This window comes from Cricetulus griseus, chromosome 5, assembly GCF_003668045.3.
Source record: "Cricetulus griseus strain 17A/GY chromosome 5, alternate assembly CriGri-PICRH-1.0, whole genome shotgun sequence".
Taxonomy (NCBI): Eukaryota; Metazoa; Chordata; class Mammalia; order Rodentia; family Cricetidae; genus Cricetulus; species Cricetulus griseus.
The window spans coordinates 6,465,619-6,492,352 of NC_048598.1; the positions used below are offsets into that span (position 1 = coordinate 6,465,619).

Sequence of the window (26,734 nt, forward strand, 5' to 3'; positions counted from 1 at the left end):
CAGAATTATTAAACAAAAAGCACACTAGCCTGAAAATTTCCAAAACCAGATAAACAGAATGATAGAAATTTCTAGGAAGATATGGAAGTTAAAAAAAAATGTGACAGGACAGCTAAGCCAATGGTAAACATGATAAACATGAAGTTAAATTCAAAAGGGAAGATATTGGAAAATCACTCTCCATCTTTTTCTTACCCAAACCTGCCCCTGGTTTCTCTTCTCCCCGAAGGCCTGTCTGTTTGGAGTTTCACTGATACTGGTTGCTTATCTTTTAGGAGACTAACTCCTATTTCCTCTTTACCCAAATAGAGATGTCACAAAACTCCTTCCAAAAGGGTGGGGCCATTGCCATCCCCTTTTGAGGAGACCATGGAGGCAGGCATCATAACTATAGTGAAAACATAATGATCATACTAAAAGCATTCACACACACACACACACACACACACACACACACACACACACACACACACACACACATACACACACACACAGTTAAAATTCAAAACACACAAAGGTGATTCAATCTTTCTGCCCAGTCCTTTAAAAATATTTGGCACATTATGCAATCACTCCACTCTACGGTGGCACACCAAAACTTTGTCTTAGTATCCAGTAACCAACCTTTCTGACCTTCCTACACTTCCTAATGCCTATTGCCTATGTTCTATCCTGTGTTTATATGATCTCAAAATATCAACATCCCACATAAGGATGGTCACACAGTATTGTCATTGTGACTCTGGCTTATTTCATTGACACCTGACCTCCATTTCTATGCTTGTTGTCTCAAGTGACAGGATCCTATTGTCTTTAACATCATCTGATGGATGGATAAAGAAAGTGTGTTCTATTATTACAAAAGAATGCTTCGTTTTCCTACTGACTCCAACTCTATAGATCCATGCAACACTCAGAAAAAGAAGTAATATAACTAAAGTACTTAGAGTGAGATGTGTATCACAATCTCTCGCACATGTCTTCCTCCAGATTTAAATAATAAACAGCACATAAAATAAATGCTAGCACAGTTTCAAAACTGCATTATGATACATATTGATAGAGGTTTGAATTAAGTCACCTTTTAAGACACTGAAACTTAATGTTTAGAAAATATTTCTGGTTCACTAAATAAGTGATGGGAAATTAGTCTTTTAAATGGGAAATTGTATTGGAAGAAACCAACCAACCCTACACATGTTGAATATACAATTCTGTTTCAATCTACTTCTAAAAGAAAGAAATTGATACTCGGTAATTAGCATTCTGGGCAATAGCAAAAGTATCCTATATTGGTTGGCAATGAAAATAAAAAGAAGAATGAACCAAAACATTACTACAAACAGAAACTGGGAGCTAGGTAGAAGCCAGACAAGTATGAAAAGTTGAGATCGGCTTACAAGAACCCAAGTTTAAAACGAGTGTAATAGCACATACAGTTGTCCAGCCTTAGGAACATGGAGACAGGGATATCTGTGGGGCCATCTCTCTCTCTCTCTCTCTCTCTCTCTCTCTCTCTCTCTCTCTCTCTCTCTCTCTCACACACACACACACACACACACACACACACACACACACACACACACCCCAAAACCAAAACAAAACCAGAAGTGATTGAGTTCCCTGTATGCATTGGAAAGCGTGAGAAAAATACAGGGAAGGCATAGACTCAGTCCACAAAAGAGCTGTAGTCGGCCCAGAATGCACTCAAGTGATGAATGAAGATCAGGTTACTTTTGTTGTCTACATCTGTAGTGTACATTGGGAGCATTGCATTACAGAGCAAGCATGAAGGGGGAAGCAGGATGGGAGACAGGAGAGAAGAGAGAAGGACAGACCCCGTAGGGGCTCCCTGCTGAGGGCCATGATGACAAGTCCAAGACCAGAGATGTTCTAACCAAGAAGGACATAAATGAGGCAGGCAGCCACAGTGCATAGAGAAAGCAAGCCTGTTCTTCCATCTGCTTACCTTTGGCTTATGATTCTCTATGTCTGTTTTGACATAACATGCAGAACACTCATAAAATCACAGTCAGGGTTATTAAGAATGTCAAAATACCTGGGTGATGTATCAGACAGTTGCCAAAAGGAGAAGGTTTTGTTTCAGAGTTTTATCCTAAATTAGAAAACTTGTTTAAAATAGGTGGCACTCCGTGTATGTATAATTCAGCCAGAATGAAAGGTTCTATTGTAGTTGAAGATAATTAGTCAAAATATATAGCATGGGACCTTTTAGATCCCCCTTCTTCTGTCATCAAGAAAGAAGGATGCAGAAGGTGCATATTCACAAGGCAGGAGACCATACTCCGAAAATCCGACAACTTTTTAAAGCAAAACATTTGTAAAACAAAGATCACAAAATCCCTTTGTGATAGCAAAACCTCAACAGCACAGTCGAGAGGTTGCTCAAGGGGAAAAGACACAGAAGCAGCAGCTAATTTCAGCCCATTGGCCTGGCTCTCCGCAATCTGATTCCCAGGACATTCACTCCTTGCACCATGTTAAAGCAGATTCCTGGACACATTGGTCATTTTCGGGATCCTGACATCTCTGGCCACGCTGAATTAGCTCTGAGGTAGACATCCTGTCAGAATGAGGCAACCAGATTCCCCCAACTTGGAACTATAAAAGGGAGGTGGTTTGAAAGTCCCTCTGCCTACCTGGACATAGAAAGTCCATAGGCAACATCAGGGGCAGACGGTGGCGTAATTTCCACAGGAGGAGAAGAGGGGAGAAGGGACACTCCCTGGGCATGCAGAAGAAAGGAGATTAAGAACATTCTAGTTTCTAAAAAGACAAATGTGGTATGTATTCACTCATATGCGGATTTTAGACATAGAGTAAAGGATTACCAGCCTACAATCCACACCGCCAGAGAAGCTAGGAAACAAGAAAGACTCTAAGAGAGACATACATGGTCCCCTGGAGAAGGGGAAAGGGACAAGATCTCCTGAGCAAATTGGGAGCACGGGAAGAGGGGGGAGGGGAGAGGGAACTAGGAGAATGAGAATGGTAGAAGAGGAAGGGTGAGGAGGACATGAGGGAGCAGAAAGGTTGAGTTGGGGGAAGAATAGAAGAAAACAAGAATGGAGATACCATCATAGAAGGAGACATTTTAGGTTTACAGAGAAATCAGGCACTAGGGAAATGTCTGGAGATCTACAAAGATGATACCAGCTAACAATCTAAGCAACAGAGGAGAGGCTACCTTAAATGCCCTCCCCTGATAATGAGATTGATGACTGACTTATATGCTACTCGATAGCCCTCATCCAGCAGCTGGTGGAAGTAGAAGCCGACACCCACAACTACTCACTGAACTCAACTGGAATCCAGTTGCAGAGAAGGATGAGTGATGAGCAAAGGGGTCTAGACCAGGCTGGTGAAACCCACAGAAACAGCTGACCTGAACAACTGGGAACTCTTGGTCCCCAGACTGATAGCTGGGAAACCAGCATGGGACTGATCCAGACCCCAGGAATGTGGGTTTCAGTGAGTAGATCTCAGAAATCTACGGGTTCTCCTGAAGTAGTTCAGTACTTATCCCTAGCATAGATGTGGATTTGGGAAGCCCAATCCACACAGAGGGATACTCCCTGAGCCAAGACACATGGGGGTGGGCCTAGGCCCTATCCCAAAGAATATGATAGACTGATGGTCCCCTATGGAAGACCTCATCCCCCCCTGGGGAGCAGAAAGATGATAGGTAGGGTATTAGTTGGGGGGGGTAGGGGAGGAGGGGAGGGAGTGGGAACTGGGATTGACATGTAAAACAATCTTGTTTCTAATTCAAATAAAAAATAAAAAAAGAACATTCTAGTTTCTATGGGGGTGGGAGATTTCTTTTTATTCAGTTTTACTGCAGTGTAGTTTCTTAAGGTAATATTGTTTAGATTTACTTACATATTTCAATGAGTTTTGATAAACTGGTGGCTATATGGCTGCCCACACAATCCAAATCTAAACTGTACCAGCTTACCTGAACCTCTTTGGTGTTGCTTTCTAGTTGGTCCCTTTCCACAGTTCCCAGTTCCTGGGAAACCCTAAATTAGCCTTGTTCTTATAATTTTATGTTTTTCTGACTTTCATATACATGGGATCACAACTTTATCAATCTTTTTTTCTCTCCCATAGGCCAACTTTTTTCAGAAAGTCACACAGGAGCAAGAATCTATATTTATATGATAAATCACTCCCTTTCATCCCCCTCTCATGTCCTCCACTACCCCCTCTTGAATTTATGATCTCTCTTTGCTGGACATAATGGCATAAACATATTGGGGGTAACCAACAGCTATCTCCCTGGACCCAAGGCCAGCTTAATAGGAGGGAACACGTGCCTGTTTCTGTAAACCTAGAGTGTCAAAGACCCCAGAGAAGAACCAACACAGGTTCTTTTCTTAAATCAATATAGCTCCAGCTGTACAGTAACTACTTATACTCAAAGTCATCAATGTACTATAAAGTAGCACTTAAATTCAAATTTAAAAAAGGCAATGGTCTTTACTTTCATCAGGAAACAATTGGAAAGATGATTTCTATACAATGAGATCAGAACTACCTCTTTCATTGTATATGACATTTCAGAACAATTCTAGATGTGTGCACATGACGTCAGAGTACACACCCTTTTCCTGCACGCCAACTTCATCTAGAAATGTGGTCCATCATCTAGATATTTGATATCGTATGGAAAATTAGATAAAATTTCCTTTCTTTAGAAAAATAATCACCCCTTTTCTCAGCCATTTATCTTTTGTTTAAAAATGCTCCTGTGCCAAGGTCAGAAATGATAACGTGCCTCAATCCAGAACTGAGTCTCCTTCCCCCCAAAACAGCATATGCACAGACAAACAGCTCTGTTTGGATGACAAAAATGCAACAATGATGTTGAAGGTCGTATGTTAGAAGCTGCAATCAGAAACAAAAGGGTCACCTGTGGTCACTGCACCTAAAAGGAGCCGCTTTCCTACCTGGCTGACACTGCTCACACCTTCTTCCTTGCCGATGAGGCAGACATGGGCACTGGCCACTGACAGGGTCACAGATGCTTCCAGGTAATGTCCCCAAGGAGTCGCACTCGCACACCTGGCACCCTTGAAGATTGCCCATCGTCAAATTGAACCTGTGAGGCGCACACTGATCACAGCGCAGACCTGTTACTCCTGATTTGCAAAGACACTGCCCAGTTGATTTGTCACACAACAGAGAACCATGTACTGTCCCAGTCTTCTCACAGTTGCAAGGCAAACAGAGGAATGAATCTTTCTGCTGAAGGCTGAAGTACCCCTCCAAACACTGATTGCACTGTCTCCCTCCAACATTGGACTTACAGACACACTGGCCTGTCTCAGCATCACAGGTGGTCCCAGCTTGGGAGCCAGCCAGGCTACAGTCACACGCCTTACAAGCACTGCCAGCCAACCCATAAAAGTCTTCTCTGCAAGTGTCACACTTAAGTCCTTTGGCTTCCTTCTTGCATTCACACTGCCCAGAAAGCGGATTGCAGAGTTGGTTCACTGAGCCATGGGGGTTACACTGGCAGGGCTGACATCCGTCATCATTAAAACTCTGGAGAAATTTAAATCCAAAATTGCAGCGATTGCATCGAAGCCCTGCAAACAGAACGCATTCGAAAGGGTGAGGGGTGTGGGATAGCACCAGTGACGATGGCTGAAGGTTGACATTTAACACCGATCCAAACCAAGGAAGAGCCATTTACGCAAACCTCCATGGCAGTACTCAGCTCCCACATGTGGCTTGTGAGCGGTGTGCTTAGAGGAATATCATTGCTAATCAGTGCAACAAAAACAATGCAGCACAGTACTTGTTGTCTGCACACAGACTCTTTCCTACTTCCGCAAATATCAAAACTATTTTAATAAGATAAGATTTGCAGTATAAAAATGCACAGGGCACCTGAGTTACTTTTCTGAAACTCAAAATTGCCTGGAGAGAACTAGAAAGAGTTTTCTAGGAGGGCAAGCAAAGTACTAAACAGCAGCTAGACAGAATAAACAGGTTCTAGGATTCAGTTCCCTATCACTGTGGCTGGAGTCAAAATGGGAGACTGTATTACAGTGTATACTTAAAAGCTGGTACGGCAATCAATCTTAATATTTTTACTACAAATGTTAAATGTATGTAGAGGCAGTAGATACACCAATTAGTCTCAAACAATCCTTTCACAAATTGTCCACATATCAAAACCCCATGTTGTACCCTGAAAAATACACTGAGTTTTTATTCGTTACTATACCTTTAAAAGCTGAGGGAGAAGAAAAACAACAGTGGTCTCATGCATATCTAGTGACAAGTACATATACACTTACTTTTAGCCATTACAAAATTAAATAACTGACATAAGTACAAGTGAACCAGTGCATTTTGATTTTAATCCTTTGCATACTCTACATTTTATCATTTTCAATTAATATAAATTGTGCTTGCCTTGGCTCATGAGGCAAGCGCACTGCTTGTCAAATCATGTGATTCGAAACACACCTGTTCAGGCATGATGTAAACTCGGAGCCTTGTGTTGTTTCTTTTTAGAGGGGCACGTACATGCATTTTACAAATGGAGAAAAATGTTTTGTCACCTAAACTTAAAACCTCTGACAACTTAGGTTAGTCTCAACAAGGACATTGCCAAGAAAAGGAATTCAAGAAAATCAACAGTGATGTTTAGATGCAAATCCCTTCCCTTTAGACAGATTTCATACACCCAGGAATGTAAATACCTGACCACATGGCATTGAATCAATTGAGACATCTATTCCAAACCATAATTTGTATAATTGTAATAAAAAATTAGTCCTAAAACAAGAGTCAAATACATACTTAGGCACTGATATGGAAAAGGCAGCCCTAAGCTGGGGGAAAATACATAATATGCACGTATATGGACAAAAATTCATTCAAACTCCAATAGAAGGCAAGTTCTCTAACAATGATGAATAGCTCACCTAAGGCATATCATTTAATTTCAATAAGGAAAATAAAAAAGGACCACGATTGCTGCAAATTTTAAAAATAACTGTATTGTTAACAAGAATTATGACTCATTTTGAACTATTAAAATCGGTCTACATGGATTCATATCAGATCAGTTTTAAAAATATGCACAGTGCTTATTTGAATATGCCATACATATTCCTGACAGGTAATCTATTCCTAACGATACTCACGGAGGCCTACAGGGCATCACACTCGGAGCTAACAAGTGCAGGGAGTTAGCACACTTGGCATTTAATTCCCATTCTTCTCCCTTTTTATTCTAGATGAATGACCTACTTTAATAAAATTATTGGTGGTAATGTATTTTACTGGTGATAGAATCATTAGTAAGATTTAACAGTTTTGTTAACTCAAACAGTTTGCCTTCTGAAACACACACAACACATCGTGTGCTTTCAGGGTTTTTGTTTGTTCCTATTAATGAGGTAATCTTCAACAAGGATGGTTGCTAACCCTATTAGGAAAATATATATTCATGTCAAGTTCGTGTTTTTATTAAAAGTATTTCACTTGCAGAGATTACCCTAGAAACCATTATTTATAATATTGTTAAAGCGAGAATTTAATCTTGCCAAAATACATATTTATGTTTTCCTGCAGGACACTACTTGCAGCAACCAATAAAATGAGTAAATGACAATAGTAAATGACAGAAGTCATGACGAATTTTAGGTAATTAAAATTTCTTTCTTTTTCAAGCTGTAGGATCTAACTACCCAGGAAAGGTGTTATTGAGATAGAGAAGCCCCACTCCATTGTGTACAAAGGCCTGGGTTTAACTCGAGTTTCTATATCTTGAATTTAAAACATGTCTCTTTACCAAGAACAAAGAAAGGCACACAATGAATTCTACATGCCACTCCTCCAGAAGACAGCCAGACTTTCTTTCTAAAAATTGGTGTTTGTTAGTTACCATAAATAAAGGTGGGAGTGATGTTGCACCCATTTCTATAATCTTTTCTTAAACCAGAGTGTGTTTATGTGATGTCACCAGAACTGTCCATCATCTTTTAATTGGATTAATTAAAATGTTTGTATACTAGAGCTGTAGACTTGTGTGTGTGTGAGAGAGAGAGAGAGCTAACAAAACAGATTGGGTTATATTACATAAATATATACATAATTCAGAATTACATGTAAGTACATGCCTATACATGCATATGTATGCATGTGTGTGTGTGTGTGTGTGAGAGAGAGAGAGAGAGAGAGAGGCACATTTATTATTTTGAAGTTCAGGTCAGCGTCAGTAAAACCACACAGCACTTGGTGTCTGAAGTGACAATAGAAATGCCAAGGTCTTTTTTAAACTTCATACAGGAACCAGGGCATGTTCAGTTAGAATACAGTGTGCACTTTATCAGCAAACTTCCCTCTCATAATATTCTCATACATCAACATTTCAAAGTGCATTATGTACATGGTGCGTTTTGGGCACTTGATAAATTTTGTCCTTATGTGGCGGTGGTTCCCCTCAAAAATGCTGGATGTAATAAATTGCTATAATCAAATCTAATTTCTGAAAAATACCTGTGGGAGTAACAAACAAAAAAGCATGTCTTGTATAAAAAAATGATAAATAACACCAAAGCTCACTGTTTATTATAATCAGCTTGGTACAGAATTACAAAATTAAAATTATGTGACCCTTTATAAGTAACTCTAGCCATAAACATGATGTGTGGAATTATATTGACTTGCTTTGCATTTCATAGGGACAGTTCAAAGAAATATAATAGAAAAAATGGAAAGATTTATCACAAAGTACCCTTTAGCACAGAATGTTTTGAAAAAAATCCATTTATTTTAGTCTATTAAAACTAGCAGGGAAATGATTTGCTTAGAACTCATTAAGTGTAAAACATTTTGAAAAAGTGCTAATTTTCTAAAAGAAACATCTATGCAGCAGGCAAATTATATTTTTCTATGACTTATTAGTTGAGTCCGTGTGACTAATGTATCTGCTGAATAAAGAAACTTCTAAAGGGTTGATTAAACTAAGCTTCAAATAACAGTTTGATACAGTTATTAATTGAGTCATTTTTAGACAGTTAATTCCAACCCAAACTGTTTTTTCCCCAGCCTTGAGCAAGAAAACCTTCTTTACCCTTCAGTTAAGAAATCAAATAGAGGCTTTTTTTCCCCCAAGAAGAGAATAGAAATGTGACTGAAAACTTGTGCATCACACGTACCAATAACATTTGCTTTGCACAAGCACTGGCCTGAATTTTGGTGACAGGTAATGTCTCCATCCACAGTCCCAGAGGGATTGCAGTTACAGGGGCGGCAGCCATCAGGATCCAACGCCTGCAGGTCATAGAATCCATCCTGGCACCGAAGGCACTGTCTGCCAGACACATGTCTCTTACAATCACACTGGCCTCCAATCTACAGGAGATACAACATTTTGTAGAATGATGAACATATCTATTTTTAGATAATTTGCTCATTAAATACAAGACAAGGAGTGAAGGGGAAAAAAAATCTTGAAATGTTAAACAGACAAGAAGACGATCAGGTTGTGCCCCTCATGACAGAAAACATGGGAAGCTTCGGCAGGGAGAAAATTTAGAAGTGAATGAAAATAGACCCATGGAAGTCAGTCGTATAGGACTAAAAGGGAAATGGGGAATTAAGCATTTAAACTCTATATAAAGAAATCAGAATATAGACATCCAAGTCCTGAAAATAGGAAAGAGCCAGCAGCTAACTTAATCTTCACAACTCCAGCTCTTGGTTTCACCCTTTTCATTTACTATCTAGTTGGTCCAAATCTCTTTTAAGCATTTAGGTGTTTAAATTAACAAAAAGAATCTCACTATGATGAGACAGTCCCATTAAGTGTGAATGTTATTAAAGTCCTTTGCAGATAACAGCACAACCTTAAAGACTCACCCTGCTATGCATCTCTACACACTCCTCTTTGAGGAATACTTCAATGTTTTCTCACTCATTTGTGGTATCATTTCACAGGATGTGTATGTCATGGATAGCTAATATTGTTGGTTATGCGTGTGGTTTCAAATATCTGGGAAAGAACTTTCAGGCTAAAGATTTAAAAGAATCATTGTTGCCTCATCTTCCCTCATCTGAAAAAAGAGGTCTTATTAGAATCACTATTTCAAGATAAAACAACTGATGTACAAACATCTAAGTTGTAAAAAAATAAAGTGTTAGATAGAGTTGTAATGGTCCCCAATACCCAAGACTGAGTATAGAAATAGGGGCAGGCATTTGGAGAAGGCTACCTTGTAACTGGCTGTACCTCACATCTCCCTCCTTGCCCAGCCTCACAGAAACTATGAAATTGGCTAATAGAAGGAGATGGCTTTTCCTGCAAAAGTAACTGTCATTTACTGGTATGCATTCATTGCACCTAGCTATGAAATGCAAACGTCCCCCAGTTTTCTACTGCTACCATCTCAAGGACATCCCTCAGTAACTCAGGCCTGACTTTGTGCTGGTGTTTAAAAATGTGTGAATTCTCCTCTCTAACAGGCAGCAAGTACCCCAGAAGCCTGGACACATGCTGACTGTAAAATAATCATTTACGTCCCCATACATTAAAGACCAAGAACAATAGTGACAAAGGTAGAAAATCAATGCCTTTTGTGTCAAAACGTTTTCTTTTGCATATTTGTTAAGTGTTTAATTTAAATATCTTATCAATATCAGTTATAGTTCAAGCCACTGTGAGGTCTTCAGGAGTGTGTAAAGACCTGGTTTCTACATTCTAAATGGTCTCTATTGTGTGTCTTCTCTCTTCTTTTGCTCTGCCCACAAATCATGTCTGTTTTTATCTTTACGCATGACTATTAACACTTTTTTATATAATATTCCCCCAAATCTAAATTACTGCCTTGAGCTTTATCAAAGTATTTTGTCCCTCCAAATAATGGTCTCCATGTAGGCCACTCTGGTGCAAATTCTGAAGATAATCACTTTCAGTTCATTGATTAAAAACTGTTGTGTAATACATACAAATTAAAATTCTACCATATTGGCCATACCCTAAAATGTAGTTTGAAAAGAAAATGGTATAAGGATTTATAATTATATAAAACCATCTACTTGACTCAGTTACTTCAAAATTAGCTGAAAACACAGTTTATTCAAGCATTTCATTGTGCAGATACATTTCAACAGTGAGAAAACATAAATCCACTCCAATTAACCCCTGCCCATCCGTATATTAAAAGAAGATCCTGTCTTCCCTTTTAAAATATACTTATAAGTCAAGAATGCTGGAGGCTCCTACCTGGAATCCCATCATTTGAAAAACTAAGTTAGCATTGTCACAAATTAGGAGTCTGTCTGAGTGACAATAAATTGGAAAACAGCCAAGCTACACAGAAAAATCCTTACTTAAGGTAACACTTTCAAGCAAATAGTTTCTATGATGTTTAGTGAAAATCTACTCTTAGGTTACCTACTGATTATCTTTGGACAATATCTTAGCAAACATGTTATATACAGGGGCTTGAACATGTATGTAAACCTGGGAATTCATCTTCTCTGGTTGGACTTAAGGCTGTAAGCTTGCCTTCTGTGCAAGCTCCTGGGAGGGAATTAGTGGACATGACATGAACAGTGACATGGCCACATTATCTTTATTCCTTTCATGACAGTTAATAGTCTGTTTGACAATCAGCAGACATTTAAGTCCTTCCTAGGTCACCAACTGCACAGACAATTGAGAGATCTCAATAAAGTTTGCCCATACCCTATAGTTCTGAGGCGAGCAATGGATTCAAACGTTTGAATAACTTTTCTTTAGACTTACGTGTTTTTAGTTATGTCTGCATTTGTGTGTCTGCATATTGATATGTGCATCTGAGTGCAGATGTTCACAGAGGCAGGAACCAGTGGATCTCTCTGGCTAGAGTTCCGGGAAATTGTGTATAATCTAACGTAAGTGCTGGGAACTGAACTTGGGTTCTTTGAAAGAGCAGCAAGCATTCGTAACTACTGAGCCATTTCTCCAGGCCCAGTTTTAGTACCTTAAGCAGCAAAAGTTATCATATGTAACCTACTGACCACAACTTAATTCACATCCTATTTCCCTGTCAAACAGGCTGAGACAAAAGCAATTTAATCACTACAATCATGTGGCCAACTAACACTGAGCTTCCCAGCACCAAGAAGAAAGAAAAACAGATAAAATGCTACAACAATTAACAAGAACAAAATGTATCCTAAAATTCCAGGGCCACGGTCATTTCTTTGCTCTTCAAGGCTTAACACACTATCTAGATTAGTTTTGGTATTTCCTGAAACCTAATTTGGTCTTGAACACTGCCAGAAATACTCACAAAAGAAAAATATTACCCACTCACAGGCTCTGGCTCAAATTTGAAACAATTTTCTTGAGTATGGCTTGGGCCACATTCTTCCCGGTTCTACAACATGTTTTGTCTTACTTAGAAATCCTCTCTAAAAGGCGTTTGGGGCTATGAAGAGAAGAGCCCACTAAATTCTTCCAGCTCAGCATCCCAACAGTCTGGGAAGTTTGGTTGATATCCCCCCTTTAAATGCTTTGGAAGCAGGTTCTTGCTACATTGTCATGTTGGTTTTGATCTTCCCACTTCAGCCTTCCAAGGGCTGGGACTGCAGGTCTGATCCTGGCTCCTGATCTCCCTTCTGACTGTTCTGTGATCTTCAGGTTATTTCTAATTTATCTGATCAGTTAATGAACTTTATATGATTCAAATAATTTACAGTCTACTGAGGTGTGTTTGATGGCCCAGAATTGGGTTTATTTTGGTAGATGTTTTCCACAGACTTCAAAAACATGATGTGACACTCAGCTGTTGTTGGACTGAGTATTCAATGTCAACGAGGTCAACTTTGTTGATAGTATTGCTGTAATCTATATACTCACTGATTTTCTGTCCATTTGTTTTCCTTGGTTATTGAAGACAAAGGGGTATTGATGTTTTTGAATGAAATTGAGGGTTTTTTTTTCTATTTTTCCATTCAGTTCTATTGATGGCTGCTTTCTATATACAGTTGTTTTGTTTGGCACACAAACATTAAGAATTGGTAGGGCATATGATTAAAATGAAAACAATTCACTTTGCAATATATAATTGCCATTAGTATCCTCCATGAAACTGTTGTGGTAAAATCTGTGTGTCCTAAAATTAATAAAGGCACTGCAGCTTTCCTCCAATTCTTGTTGGCGAGCTCCGTTTCCCCACAGCTTACATTTAGCCTATGTGTTGTCTACCTGAGCTGTACTTCCTCTACACCACATGTGGTTCCAATTTTTCATTTACCAGAGGACTATGAGAATGGGGAAATTGGACATGGTCATTGCTATGGCCCAAATCTCCCCACAATCTTCTTCCTATTCAAAATCATCAGCCTGGGCTTCCTCTTCTGTTGTCTCCTAATTTTTATCATGATAATTTATTGAATCCATTTGATGTCCACAATGGCTTACTGAATGTAATTTTCATTTTATGCCTGTAGTATTTTTTGTACATATTTACACAGCCTACCTGCAAGGAAAAAAATTATTCCACATGTGGCCTAAGACCCTGGTAGCCCTTCCCTTTCTCCCTTTTACCATTGCCATGGATTTTTCCGCATTGCAATCTCTTTAAGGAGGTGTTGATTTGGTTTAAATGTCGTATTTTCCCATAGAAGAGAGTTAACATACAGGAAAGGGAGTTCACAATAGTCACGAGTTTTTGGAGCACCTTCTTTCTCTGTATGGATCCATGGAACACATAGAGTTTTGCTTCCTCTGAAGTGCTTTTACAAAATGTTTCTGTGTGGTGCAGTCCTGCCTGTAAGTTTCTGAACTGTGCAAGTGAACTTCATCTTCTTCTCAAAAGGGGCTGCCATGGACACCTGACTAAGCTGTGCCACTGCTTTCTGTGTTTCCAGAGGTCCTCCATTGTCTTCTCACTTGGGTTGTGTTAGCAGAAGTCTGCTGTCCTCCTATAGTTATCTCTCTGTGTGTAATATGCATTTTTCCTGGGACACTTGAACATTTTGTTTTTTATCACTAGAGGAAACAACAGTCCTGAGGAATTGGATGATTATATTCCTATCTGTAGCTTTCTTTGTATTTCTTATTTGTGAGTTTTACTGACCTTCTTGGGTCTATGACTTCATGGTTTTGCATACAGTTCTGGAGATTTCTAGCTATTATTTCTTTGTATCATTTTGTCTGTGGCACCCCACTCCCTCTCCCCCAGGGAATCAAGTTTCACTAGTCTTGTAGATTTGCCTGACAGCTCACCTGGGCCTCCTTCTGCTTTTCTCAGTCGTCTTCTATCTCTATGCTTCATTTCTATTGCGAAGATGCTAAGTTCTTAATATGTCGTTCAACAGATAGTTACCCCATCAGTTGCAGCCAGCACATTTTTCACTGCATACACTTCAGTGTTTTCTTATGTAAAGTCTTGTTTTCCAACCTTCTACTTCCCCGTGTAGCGTTTTTTTAAAGCATCCAGAATAGTTAGGATGTTTGTTGCAATATTGTTACCTGACAACTGTATGTGGCACTTGGCTTCTGAAACAGTTTAGTTTATTTGTTTATCTTTATTATTGTTATATTAAATTTTCATCATGGGATGTGTTCTACTTTGTTGCATGCCTGGCAATTTTCTGGCTTTCTATGACTGCTAAGCTCCCTCATCTTTAACACCCACTGTAAGGGGAAATGCTGACCATACCCTTTTGGGGCTGGACACAGGTGACGCTGACCACGCCCGCTAGGTGGTGACTTAGCAAGGTTTTAAATATCAGAGACGGAGGTACGTGGCCCTCTTTTTCCCTTTCCTGCCTGGCTGAGCAAAAGAGCAGGCATCGAGTGTAAACCTGATCACTGGCTCCATTGTGTGAGTACTTTCTTAATAAACTGTGATCAATCTAGTTCTGACTCCACATTGCGTCCAGCTTTAAGCCGCATTGGTTTTTTCCCCAGGTTTTCACACATAAAATGATGAACATTCATGTGAAGACTTAAAGAACATACTCTGTGAACCCCTGGCATGACTCCTCTGTGTTCTTCTCCTCTTTCTGAAGCTGTGACTCCTTTGGATTCCTGAAACCCTTTAGTTCCTTTTCCGTAGCTTGGTATAGACATATTTACAAGGAAGCCATCTGGGGAAATTGTAGAACTACAGAATTTAGTCTCTATGCCTGGAGGACATTTTTTTTCATTATCTAATTCTTGAAGTCTTGCATTCAATTAATATAATTCTTCTACATTTTGGTTTCTTCAGGTGGGAAAATAAATTGAGTTTCTGTTTGGTTGAAAGTAGAAGATGCATGAAGGGTTTATACAATAACACCCCCTCACTCCTAAAACAAGGCAGGGGGGAAAAAAGCGCTGTAACCTAATTTAAAGGAAGAGAAGATGAAAAAATTCAGAAGGAATTTATTAGCAACACTTAGCATATCATGGAGAGTGTTGTATTGGGAAACATTTATTCAGATATTTTACATAAGCTTTGGATTTTGAACCCAAGTAAGAGAGACTCACAGGAAGCCTGGCAGTGGTATCTCTGCTTGGAATTCCAAGGGATGGGAATGGCATGAATCAAAGTTTTACACAACCTCTCACCTGATCAAAATTTAGACTTTGAAGGCATCCAAACTAAGATCCCAAATCTTCAACTATTCAGCTCACACAACACTTCCTTAAAGGGAAGTTCTGGACACTAACAGAATTTGCACGGTGACTTAAATAAGAGGCACACAGGGCATCCTCAGATGTTCAGTAAGAAGAAATTAGGGTACATGGTGTGTACCTGCTGGCTCCTCTAGAGATCAACAGATTAATATAAAATTTGCCCATGAGGAGTTTAGAAGGGCTGAAAAGTAAATATAGTTACTCTTTTTTCTCGAGGAAATATGGATAGTGAGTTTTGATTGTTGTTTGAAAAGTACACATTTAAATATATATGTTCAAAACTTAAAGGTTGTTTGTTGTGGTGGCTCTATACTTGCAACATCCAGGAGGCTGAGACAGGGTCACCTGGACCTCTTGCCTCAGGTCACCACCTAACTATTTCCTTCAGGTATTATGCCAAGTATTAACCATGCAACAAGACATGTCTACTTACACAAATGAAATAAAAATAATCCTCTTTAAAATGGCATTCCTGGGGTGCCTACCTCATCTGGCTTCTTCCATAGCACTTACTTTGACAAATAAACCCAGACCTCTTATTTTTATATTATTTGATTGCTTTCTGCCTGCTTCCCATGGCACATTGGAACAGAGGCATGGCAATAGTAAGGGTGATGGTGGTTTGATTATTTCTGAGAATATCCTGATCTTGGGAGTATGTGTGCCTGTGCATGTGTGTGTGTCTTTGTGATATGCACCTATCTACTCCTTGGCACAGGGGTCCTCACTGAACCTGGAACTAAACTGATGGCCATTAAACTCCAGAAACTCTCCCCGAGCCATCCCACACCACACAATGCTAACATTAAAGGCATGATCATGGCCATGTCTAGCTTTTTTAGGCATGTTCTGAGGATTTGAACTCAGTTCCTCATGCTAGTGTACTACTGAGCCTTGTCATTAGCTTCTTTGCCAAAGAAGCTAAACTTGGGATGATTGGGTGGTTTCTGGAAAGTCAGTCAGAAAGGATCCCTTACACCCAAAGCTATGCTCACAGTCACCATTCTGGATTTACCCAGAATACTAGGCTGCAAGTCCGATAACAACAACAGGAAGGGTGTTAGACCCATGGAAGGGGAACAGCTTGGCATACACCTGTCAGGAGATGACAGCACACTGGCACAGTCAGCCAAGCCTTGCAGCTTTGGGTACGGAAGCCCACAGCAGTGACAATGGCCAACAGTCTTACCATACCACCTTGTGATCACACCCAAGGCCTCTCCAACTTTGGACAAGATCAATTATCTCAGGCAAGGGGCAATAATGGCTAGGCACTGAAGGGTGACAACTGTCACCATCAATTTGTCAGGGTTATTAGTGATAACATTAAAACAGTAAAATCTTGATTTTTTAAAAAAAAAAAACCCTTCCCTTATTAACTTTTTCACCTCTTTCCAATCCCCAAATGAAGTTTCTAACATAGTAAATTCAAGGTATACAAAAAATGGCATGTATTTGCTTAAAGAAAGCAGAAAGCATGATCCTTGAGATTATAAGTGACCACAGCATTCCCCATTGTTTCTGTCATTGTCAAGATGAAAAGCAATGTCTTCATAAGCATACATTTGGCTGGTGGTAGAGGAAACTTAATGTTCTACAGATGACATCGTCCACAGAACTCCCTAAAAGCCAATGAGGTAATGGTGATATTGCCAAACAAAGAATCAGAAAAGCAAACTCAAGTTTCAAGATCAGGGTGCCTTCCTTGATAACTCAATAAAATCTGGGGAGTTTTGTCTGGGCAGGCAAAGTACAAATGCTGGGAAGAAGGAAAGAAAACTGTCTAATCAATGGAAATGTTCTACAAAATGCTATCTTCTGCGTAAAGGATATGGTGGCTTTGCTTGTAGAAATCTAGTCTTTTGTTGGAATGCAATGTGTTCAAGTTGTCAGTTATTATACAGGAGAGTGGGCTGTGCCTGAGGTTACAAGCTCTCTCTCTCTCTCTCTCTCTCTCTCTCTCTCTCTCTCTCTCTCTCTCTCTCTCTCTCGCACTGGCGCGCGTGTGTGTGTGTATGTGTATGTATGCGTGTGTTGTGTATGTATGTGTGTGTGTGTGTGTATGTATGTGTGTATGTGTATATGTGTATTGTGTATGTGTGTGTGTGTTTGTGTATGTGTGTGTGTGTATGTATGTATGTGTATGTATGCGTGTGTTGTGTATGTATGTGTGTGTGTGTATGTGTGTGTATATGTGTATATGTGTATTGTGTATGTGTGTGTGTGTGTTTGTGTACGTATGTGTGTGTGTGTGTGTGTGTGGTGTGTGTGTGTGTGTGTGTGTGTGTGTGTGTGTTAGGCCGACTGTCCCAAACTGATCGCTAGCAGGAGAGCCATCCATTACTTCCCAGGACTGAAGCAACTCACCGGGTCACAGAGGAGGTCACCATTTCTGGTCCCTGCTCGGTTACAGTCACAGGGCTTGCAGACATCCAGGGCAGAGGGATCTGCACCAATGGGTCGGTAAAAGTAATCCTGGCATGACTCACAGTTTCTCCCTGTGTTGGGATAGGTTATGCATTATGACTCATAATTCATTACAATCGGCTGCATGATTCAAGATTAAAGACTGTATTCCTTTGAGGGAATTCTTTAATTTTCGGGATGTCCATTTGAATGCACCTTTCATCTCTACCTGCCAATTTAGTGATCTGGAGCAGATGAAGCAGTGAACCTGTTCCAAATGGTGCTTTACTCCATTAAACGCCCATCTGGTATGCGATACCACATTTCTGAGAAGTTTTGCTTCGGAAGGGAGCATACATTTTAAAAAGAATCCATTTCTAAACTTAAAATTGCATCCCTATGGCCAGGCACTAATTTCTAAAGGAAAATGTGAGGATTTGCTACACACATGGCAGATGACATCTACGTAAGCGGAAGGAAGCAGCTGTGCTGTATTACAAATGTTTGTTGAGAGTCATGGAGCTAGTGTAGTTGGTAAGGTCTTTGCTGTGCATGCAGGAGGACTTGAATCCGTTACCCAGCATGCACAGAACCAGTCAGGCACAGGGGCTGGCACACACCAGTTACCCAGTGACAGATGAGTCCCTGTGGCTCACTGACCAGCCAGTCCAGCCAAATGAGTGAGTTCCAAGAAGAGAGAGACAATGTGGAGGGTGGTTGAGGAAAATAGTTGATGGAACCTCTGGCCTCCACATATATACATGTTATCAGCACACACGTACACATGATCAGCACATATATCCACGTGATTACACAGATGCACACAAAAATTTTTATAAAGATGTATTTTTCAGAAGTAAACTATGGCAAATTGGAGAAAGCCAATCTGATGGATTCTTTTGCAGTTAACACATTTTAATACTTTTGCTAGTTACTTTGTACTTCAAATATCAGATAAGGAAATTATAATTATACATGCCACTTAATCTTGCAATAAGTATTAGAAGAGCCTGATGTTTCTAGTGTGCAACGTACCCTATGCCTTTCAGTTTACTAAGGAGCCTTTCCGCTTGACATTTTATGAATAAGAACCTACGCTATGAGTAATTTCCAGAGTCCGTGTGGATAGTCCCAAAACCATTGGCAGAGGCTGAGGTAAACCATCAGACTATCAGTTTTCCCATTAAAAATCCATACACTCTGTTCAGATGTTGCTAGAAATGAACCCAATATCAGAAAACTAGGTAATCAACAATTTTTCATTCCTATGGATATTAGCTTCTAATTAATTAAAAATTAAATAAATTCACAATGTTCCTAGAATACTGACATTCATATGTGTTGATGACTCAATATGTATGTCCACTCTGGAAGCTGCTTTTCTGATCATCACAGGAATACTCATCTTCATATCACCCATACCTTGTCTACTTTAGGTCAGCAATAACTATGTAATTCATTCACTCATGCCCCAGGGTAACACTTTAGGGTTCATTATATTGGTATTATATTTCACAAATACTGAGGCTGCCTGCTTCTGCTTCCATGTCAATACTGCTTTGCAGAAAACAGTGATTTTAATAACTGCTAGGAATTACTTATCATAGAACCTACAGAGAATGTGAATCATCTTTTACATTTATGACCTTTTTGCAGTGTGTGAGTGTGGTGTGTGTGTGTGTGTGTGTGTGAGGTGTGTGTGTGAGGTGTGTGTGTGTGTGTGTGTGTATGAGGTGTGTATGTGTGTGTGTGTGTGTGTGTGTGTGTATGTGTGAGGTGTGTGTGTGTATGTGTGTGTGTGTGTGTGTGTGTGTGTGTGTGTGTGTGTGTGTGTGTTGAACATTGTGTACTACTGTGTGTCTCTGGGGTTTTGAGGACAACTTTCAGGAGTCATTCCTCACCTTCCACTGTGTAGGTTGGAAGATCCAACTCAGGTTTTCCAGCTCTCCAGTGAGCTCCCTTTCCTATAAGACATCTTGTTGGTCCATATATTGATAAAGTGTTAAAAAGATTATTGGTTTCTGGGCAAAGTCTGAGTAAACGTAAAACACACATGTGTGAAGCCAGACACAAGGAAGCTAGGAATATAAGCAACACAAGTAACTTACTGTAAGGATGCATTCAAACTGAGCTAGGCTAAGTTATCCAAGTTACTTGTTTGGTCACTGGTGTGAAACCCTTCAGAGCAACACCTTCCTGCAAACATATGATGAAGGACTATTTCTGAATGGAGGTTTGATGAAACAACTTCTCTTTTCAAACTTAACAATATGAGAGCTCATTCCCAAACAGGATAACTGTATCATCATTTAAAATATCATGCATCTAGACACAGACACCCATGGCCCCACAGGCTGAGCCAGTCATTCAAGATGTGGGATTACCTGTTGTGTGGTGCTGGCAGTTGTCACAGACTCCGCCTCCTCCCCTGCTGTGCTCAAGAGGAAATGGGTCCACAGAAGCATCATAGTGGCAGCTTCTGGCATGGTTGTTGCACTGACAAGGTTTACAGTTGAATGGATGAACACCATCCCCACTGCGGAAAGGCTTGTCATTGTAAAGTGGCAAACAGCGGTCACACTGGAATGATAAAATGACAAAAGAAATACAGAACCATGTTTTCATTCACGTGCCCATCACTGTCAGTGACTGTCAAATTAAAACTCGTAAGTTAAGAACCTCTGACTGCTTTGTCTTTAAGACTGTTTAATAAGTCAGAAAAGGGCGTGGTTAGGATTTTCCTACAACCTTTAAAATTGTGCTAAAATATTAATGTATCCCCCTATAGTTTCAAACTTCACAATGAACTGGGAAATGAGTTGCTCTCTCTCTCTCTCTTTGTAAAGAGTCTCAGAGACAACACTTCGAAGAGTGTTTGAAGGCCTTTATCTCATCCCATGCTTTGGTATGCCTAAGACATGCTTCCATTGCTTTGACGTGCAGATCACCATGCTCATTCTGTTTCTTGAACACCCATGTTGTAAGTGTTGTAGAAGCTGGCACTATTGAGGAGGTAACAAAACAACCACTTCTCTGCCTGAGACAGGAAATGGGAACCCTGAACGTGGGTGTCAGTGAGGAGACCTTGGAAATCTATGGGACCTCCTGTAGTAGTTCAGTACTTATCCCTAGCATAGGAATGGACTTTGGGAGCCCATCCCACAGGGAGGGATACTCCCTGAGCCTAGACACACGGGTGTTGGCCTAGGCCCTATCCCAAAGGATACAACAGACTTTGAAGACCTGCTATGGAAGGCCTCACCCTCCTGGGGAGCAGAAAAGGTATGTGATACATAGGGTGTTAGTTGAGGGGGCAGGGGACAGGGGGGTGGAGAGGGAGAGGGACCTGGGATTGACATGTAAAATAATTTTCTTTCTAATTAAAATTTAAAAAAGAAAATGGGGTGGAGGCATGCACTGGTGGCACACAACTTTAATCCCAGCACTCGGGAGGCAGAGGCAGGCGGATCTCTGTGAGTTCAAGGCCAGCCTGGTCTCCAGACCGAGTGCCAGGATAGGCTCCAAAGCTACACAGAGAAACCCTGTCTCAGAAAAAAAAAAAAGGGATCAGTCACTGATCCTTTGTGCATAGCTTAGATAGCAATCCAAGGACTGAAAACTCATCAACTGTTTATGTCCAGGAAGGAAGTAAAAAAATAAATACCATTGATGATTTAGGGCAAATAAATCCAAAGAGCTGCAAATGACAATCTCTCTTTGAATTTGTATGGAGTTCAGCAAACTCTCCCTTTATATTTTTAGCAAACAAACAAAAAAATAAATTCTCTATTCTGTTGTGTTTCTATTGCACCATATACTGAACATCCGTACATTAAACAAAGCCTGGAGGGTTTTATTTTTCTACTGAACTGAGAGGGGAGCAAACAGAGAAGAAAATATGAATGTTACATAAACATCTTGTCACAATGTTCAAATATAGGGGGTTGAGCTGTAGTTACTCATAAAGAATGTGCCCTTGTATTTCAGTCAGTTTTCAGGGTTCTATAATATTCTTATAGTGATGAAATCCTTTTAGCCATAAGCACTTCTATGTCACAGGATGGAGTATCTGGCCTTTTTCCTTCTCCCACTGTTGTCTAGAGATGGCCATGTGATACCTCTGTCCTCTGTCCTCTGGTGACACCTGTGTCATATTGCTGTCCTTCTGCATTGCTGCCTTGGCTCCCTTAAAATCCTTTCCCAAGAGATGCTAGATAGCTATTTTTTTTTATACTGCACACACTGTCTACATCATAGGAGCAGACAGGTATTGCTACGGTGGTAATTGAAAATTGGCATCTAACTCTGACACCAATGTCCAAAGAGATCTCTTCTCACAAGCATTTGGGGCACAATAGATAGCAGGCTAATGCTTGCACACAGTATTTGTAATCAGCTATGGTGAGATCAGTCTCCAAGAGGTACTTCCATGTAGAAAACAAACTTATTTAGCAAAACAAAGACACAATTAAACACTGCTAGTTACAAGTCCTTAGCCACCTGATTTTTTTGAGATAGAGTCTTGCCATGCAGGCCAGATTAGCAATGAACTCACTATGAAATCCAAACTGGCCTCCTGGCTCAGTTTTTCAAGTTCTGAAATTAGAGGCAGGCACCATGCCATAATAGCAAGAAGGAAAGAATAAAAGCAAGAAGGGAGAGAAAGAAGGGAGAGAAGGAAGGAAGAAGAGGGAGAGTCCTTAAACTTTTCCTTACTGAAAATAATCATACACCAAACTTATTTCAGAATATTGGAGTTAGTTGCAGGCTAGACATCAGAAAGTATAGTTATTGTTACTCACTGACTGCAACAGAGGCCTCTGTAATGTGAGGTATGTGCTCTCAATATTCTAACCCCCAGGGTAAGCATTTAAAATGAATTTCCATCCATCAGTATAAAGATGGATAAATATAGTGTGGTCTATGGACACAGGGAATGGTATTCAGCCACAACAAGAGTGGAATCATATCATTTCCAGCTGAATGGTGGGATTCCTCTTAAGTGAAGTAAATCGACACAGACCACAAACATGGCACATCCTCTATGACATGTGGAAGCCACACAGGTGATGAAGCAGAAGGGGGGCCACTGAGACTGTGGTAGGCCAGGAGGAGCCTTGGGGTTGGCTGGGTAACAGATACAGAAGTGAGTGCTTTGACTGCAGGGAAGACTTGTGATTGAGGCTGGCTAGGTAACAGGTACAGGACTGAGTGCCCTTTGACTGCAAGAACGAAAGACTTCTAATGTTCTGAGCACCACTGTGCAACCATTAACCATAAACTTCAAGTAGCCTCTTGAAAGGATCTTACTGCTCTCCATGCATAGAAGTCACAGGCATGTGGCAACAGGAACATAGCAAGAACTCTTGTGAGATCACTGTACACTGTGCCCACGTGCTAGACTGTCATGCTAAGTCCCTAGTGGTCTGCTCACTGTGTGCTGATTCAAACAGTTTACAAACACCATGGGCACATGATTGGCCCTTGGAGGATAAGGCCTACCAATGCGCTCCATCATTATGGCATCAGAACCTGAGAATTATACAGGTTAGGAGACACCATCAATGCTCTTGAACAAAGTTACTTCTTAAATCCACTTTACACTGTAAATCCCAGTTTCTTGCTCTCTAAAGGGAAGGTAAGCTAGTATCTTACCACTGACTAAAAGTCATCATAGGATGGGGGTGATTCCGGAGAAATGTCCAAAATCAACCCTAGAGGACATTAATTCAAAATCAGAGGCTACAGAATGGATGGTATGTGGAAGAGGTGTGGGAGAGGAAGACATCGAGGAGAAGGCCAAAGAGCAGGATATCAGAGAGGAGAGAGAGGGTGTTAGAAAGGAGGAAGAAGAGAGAGGAGGAAGGAGAAAATGAGACGAGGGGAAGGAGAAAACACACAACAGAGACTTTGACCTCAAGTCTGGATGGCTCCAACAGAATACATAACCCAGTGCAATGTGAAATATTGTCATTAAGCCTTAGGGAATTCTGCAACCTTCAAGGTACTGATCCATGATTTGCTCAGACCATGTGATCTACAAAATAGTGCAAAAAGTAAAATATGAGGGTACATTATTTCTGGGTGATTTTTATCATGTGTATCTAAAGCAGCAGAAACTTCTAGGAGCCATCAGATGCCAACGGGCTGCAACTGTCTCTAGAGGCTTAGGACTGGGGAGACGCACTCTACTCAGATAAAATTAACAACAGAGGGAAACTCAACTTCTGATTCCAGGGATTTGAATGAAAAAAATGCATTCCTAGAGTTGCCTTGCCGAAGCCCAGCATCCATATAACCATGCTCATGTCTTTATCTATGTAACCATGCTCATGTCTTCATCCATGCAACCATCTCATGTCTTCATCCATATAAACATGCTCATGTCTTCATCCATGCAAACATGCTCATGTCTATACTTGTTAAAAAAAAACAAAAACCTGTTGCATTGTAAAAATTTAAGGAAAGGCAAAACTTCACTACAAGAAAACAACCTCAAGCTTATTTTCTATTAAAATTTGTTTTTCTTTTTTGCTGTTTTGGTTTGCTTTGCTTCAAAAAAATCTTATTGAAAGAATATTCTCACCCCAAGGTGATGTTTCAAATTGTACTTTCTTGATAAAAGTTTGTGGAGAACAGTAAGGATGCAGGCATGTGGCCTTTTCACACTGATCACAAGTGTGGTTTGTGTTCCATAAAGTAGCCGAAGGCTGGGTTTGGGGAAGTGCCTGCTGGAGCTGAAGGAGCAAGCAGACCCAGCCAAAGAAGGCCTCTGATGTCCATGGAAACAACATTTTTCCCTTTTGCTTTTGATCGAGATGTTTTTATTTTCTCATTTGATATTTTTGTCCTTATTTTCAACCCACAAGCCATGATCACAAAGCCTTGTGACAAGACTGAATTAAATGCTGTATCAGTCTCCAAAAACACAAACCTGGCTTCTTTGATGTTTTCAATTAAAGAGGAGTTTTGCTACAGACTTGTGGGATGGTTTTGATCCTGGTCACTACTTGTTACTGAAACAGCTAGGCTTCCTTTGGCATACAGCTTGACAACATAGATTTAAAGGGTAACATGTTTCCTGATGAAGACAAACACAGTTGCCATTTTGGGGATTTTAACACTGTAAACACCACAGTCATAAGATTTCATCAAGATAATTAGCACAAATCTGCCTCTAGGATGGCTATTTACTTTCACATCAGAGCAACCCATGAGCCTGTTTCTACACATAGAAACTACTCTGTTGAATTGCTTCAAGTTCATAGTAAAGACCTGACATCTTGGGATATGTTTATTACAATGAAAAGAATAAATGTTTTCAGTGCCCAAAAGCACACATCTCAACTTAAACATAATGCAAATACAAATATAGATATGAATTCATAGTAAGGTTTAGATTTTAAAATCAGAATGAAGAATATAATCTTATTTTCTAGATAAGGGAGGATTCATTTCTGTACACAGCCAACTTTAAGAACACAGAGACACACTACTGATTTACCCACAGTACAAATAATATCACCACATACTTGCACAAAAAATGGCCTCTATGAAACCACATTTCAAAATTTAAAAGCCCCATCTATTAGTGATAATCTTGCCACAGATTTCCTCAGCCACTATTTATTCTTCCCAATTTTAAATTAAGACCATACACACCCACAGCTGTGGGTTTGCAGATTGCTTTCAAACTGTACTTCCAAGCTCTATTCCAGCCCCTGGGTTCATCTAAAGTCTGCTGAACTTAAGTTCATCTTCCTCTGCTGAACCATGTCTTGTCATTTGTCTCATTGTCTCTGGCCACGTGTGCCATCAGCAATTCATCTTTGGTGGCCATAAGATCTATTATGTTTGGTTTCTTTTTTTGTTTTTTCTGACTGCTTTTCTTTTCCATTTTTTTAAATTTGAATTAGAAACAAGATTGTTCTACACGTCAATCCCAGTTCCCTCTCCCTCCCCTGACACCCCCCCAACTAAAACCCTACCTATCACATAACTGCTCCCCAGAGAGGGTGAGGCCTTCCATAGGGAGTCATCGGAGTCTGTCATATCCTTTGGGATAGGGCCTAGGCCGTCTCCCGTGTGTCTAGGCTCAGGGAGTATCCCTCTATGTGGATTGGGCTCCCAAAGTCCACACCGATGCTAGGGGTAAGTACTGATCTACTACAGGAGACCCCATGGATATCCGAGGACTCCTCACTGACACCCACATTCCTGGGGTCTGGATCAGCCCCATGCTGGTTTCCCAGCTATCAGTCTGGGGACCAAAAGCTCCCAGTTGTTCAGGTCAGCTGTTTCTGTGGGTTTCACCAGCCTGGTATTGACCCCTTTGCTCATCACTCCTCCTTCTCTGAACCTGGATTCCAGTTCAGTCCAGTGTTTATCTGTGGGTGTCTGCTTCTACTTCGACCAGCTGCTGGATGAGGGATACAGGATGGTATATAAGTCAGTCATCAGTCTCATTATCAGGGGAGGGCATTTAAGGCAGCCTTGCCTCTGTTGCTTAGATTGTTAGCTGGTGTTATCTTTGTAGATCTCCAGACATTTCCCTAGTGCCTGATTTCCCTTTAAACCTATAATGTCCCCCTCTATTATGGTATCTCTTAAGTTGCTCTCCTCTATTCTTCCCCAGACTCAAACTTCCTGTTCCCCCCATGTCCT

At 40.3% G+C, this 26,734-nt stretch overlaps 1 protein-coding gene across 1 annotated transcript in view; it reads right to left on the minus strand.

Moving 5' to 3' along the window:
- Ush2a (usherin) overlaps nt 1-26,734 on the minus strand; it is a 641,642-nt gene that overhangs the window by 521,143 nt on the left and 93,765 nt on the right. Inside the window, exons 9-12 of the mRNA XM_035445085.1 lie at nt 20,455-20,650; nt 18,032-18,162; nt 9,207-9,402; nt 4,974-5,615 (exon numbers count right to left, since the gene is read on the minus strand). Coding sequence (XP_035300976.1) covers nt 4,974-5,615; nt 9,207-9,402; nt 18,032-18,162; nt 20,455-20,650 — 1,165 coding nt within the window. The remainder of the gene's footprint in view (nt 1-4,973; nt 5,616-9,206; nt 9,403-18,031; nt 18,163-20,454; nt 20,651-26,734) is intronic.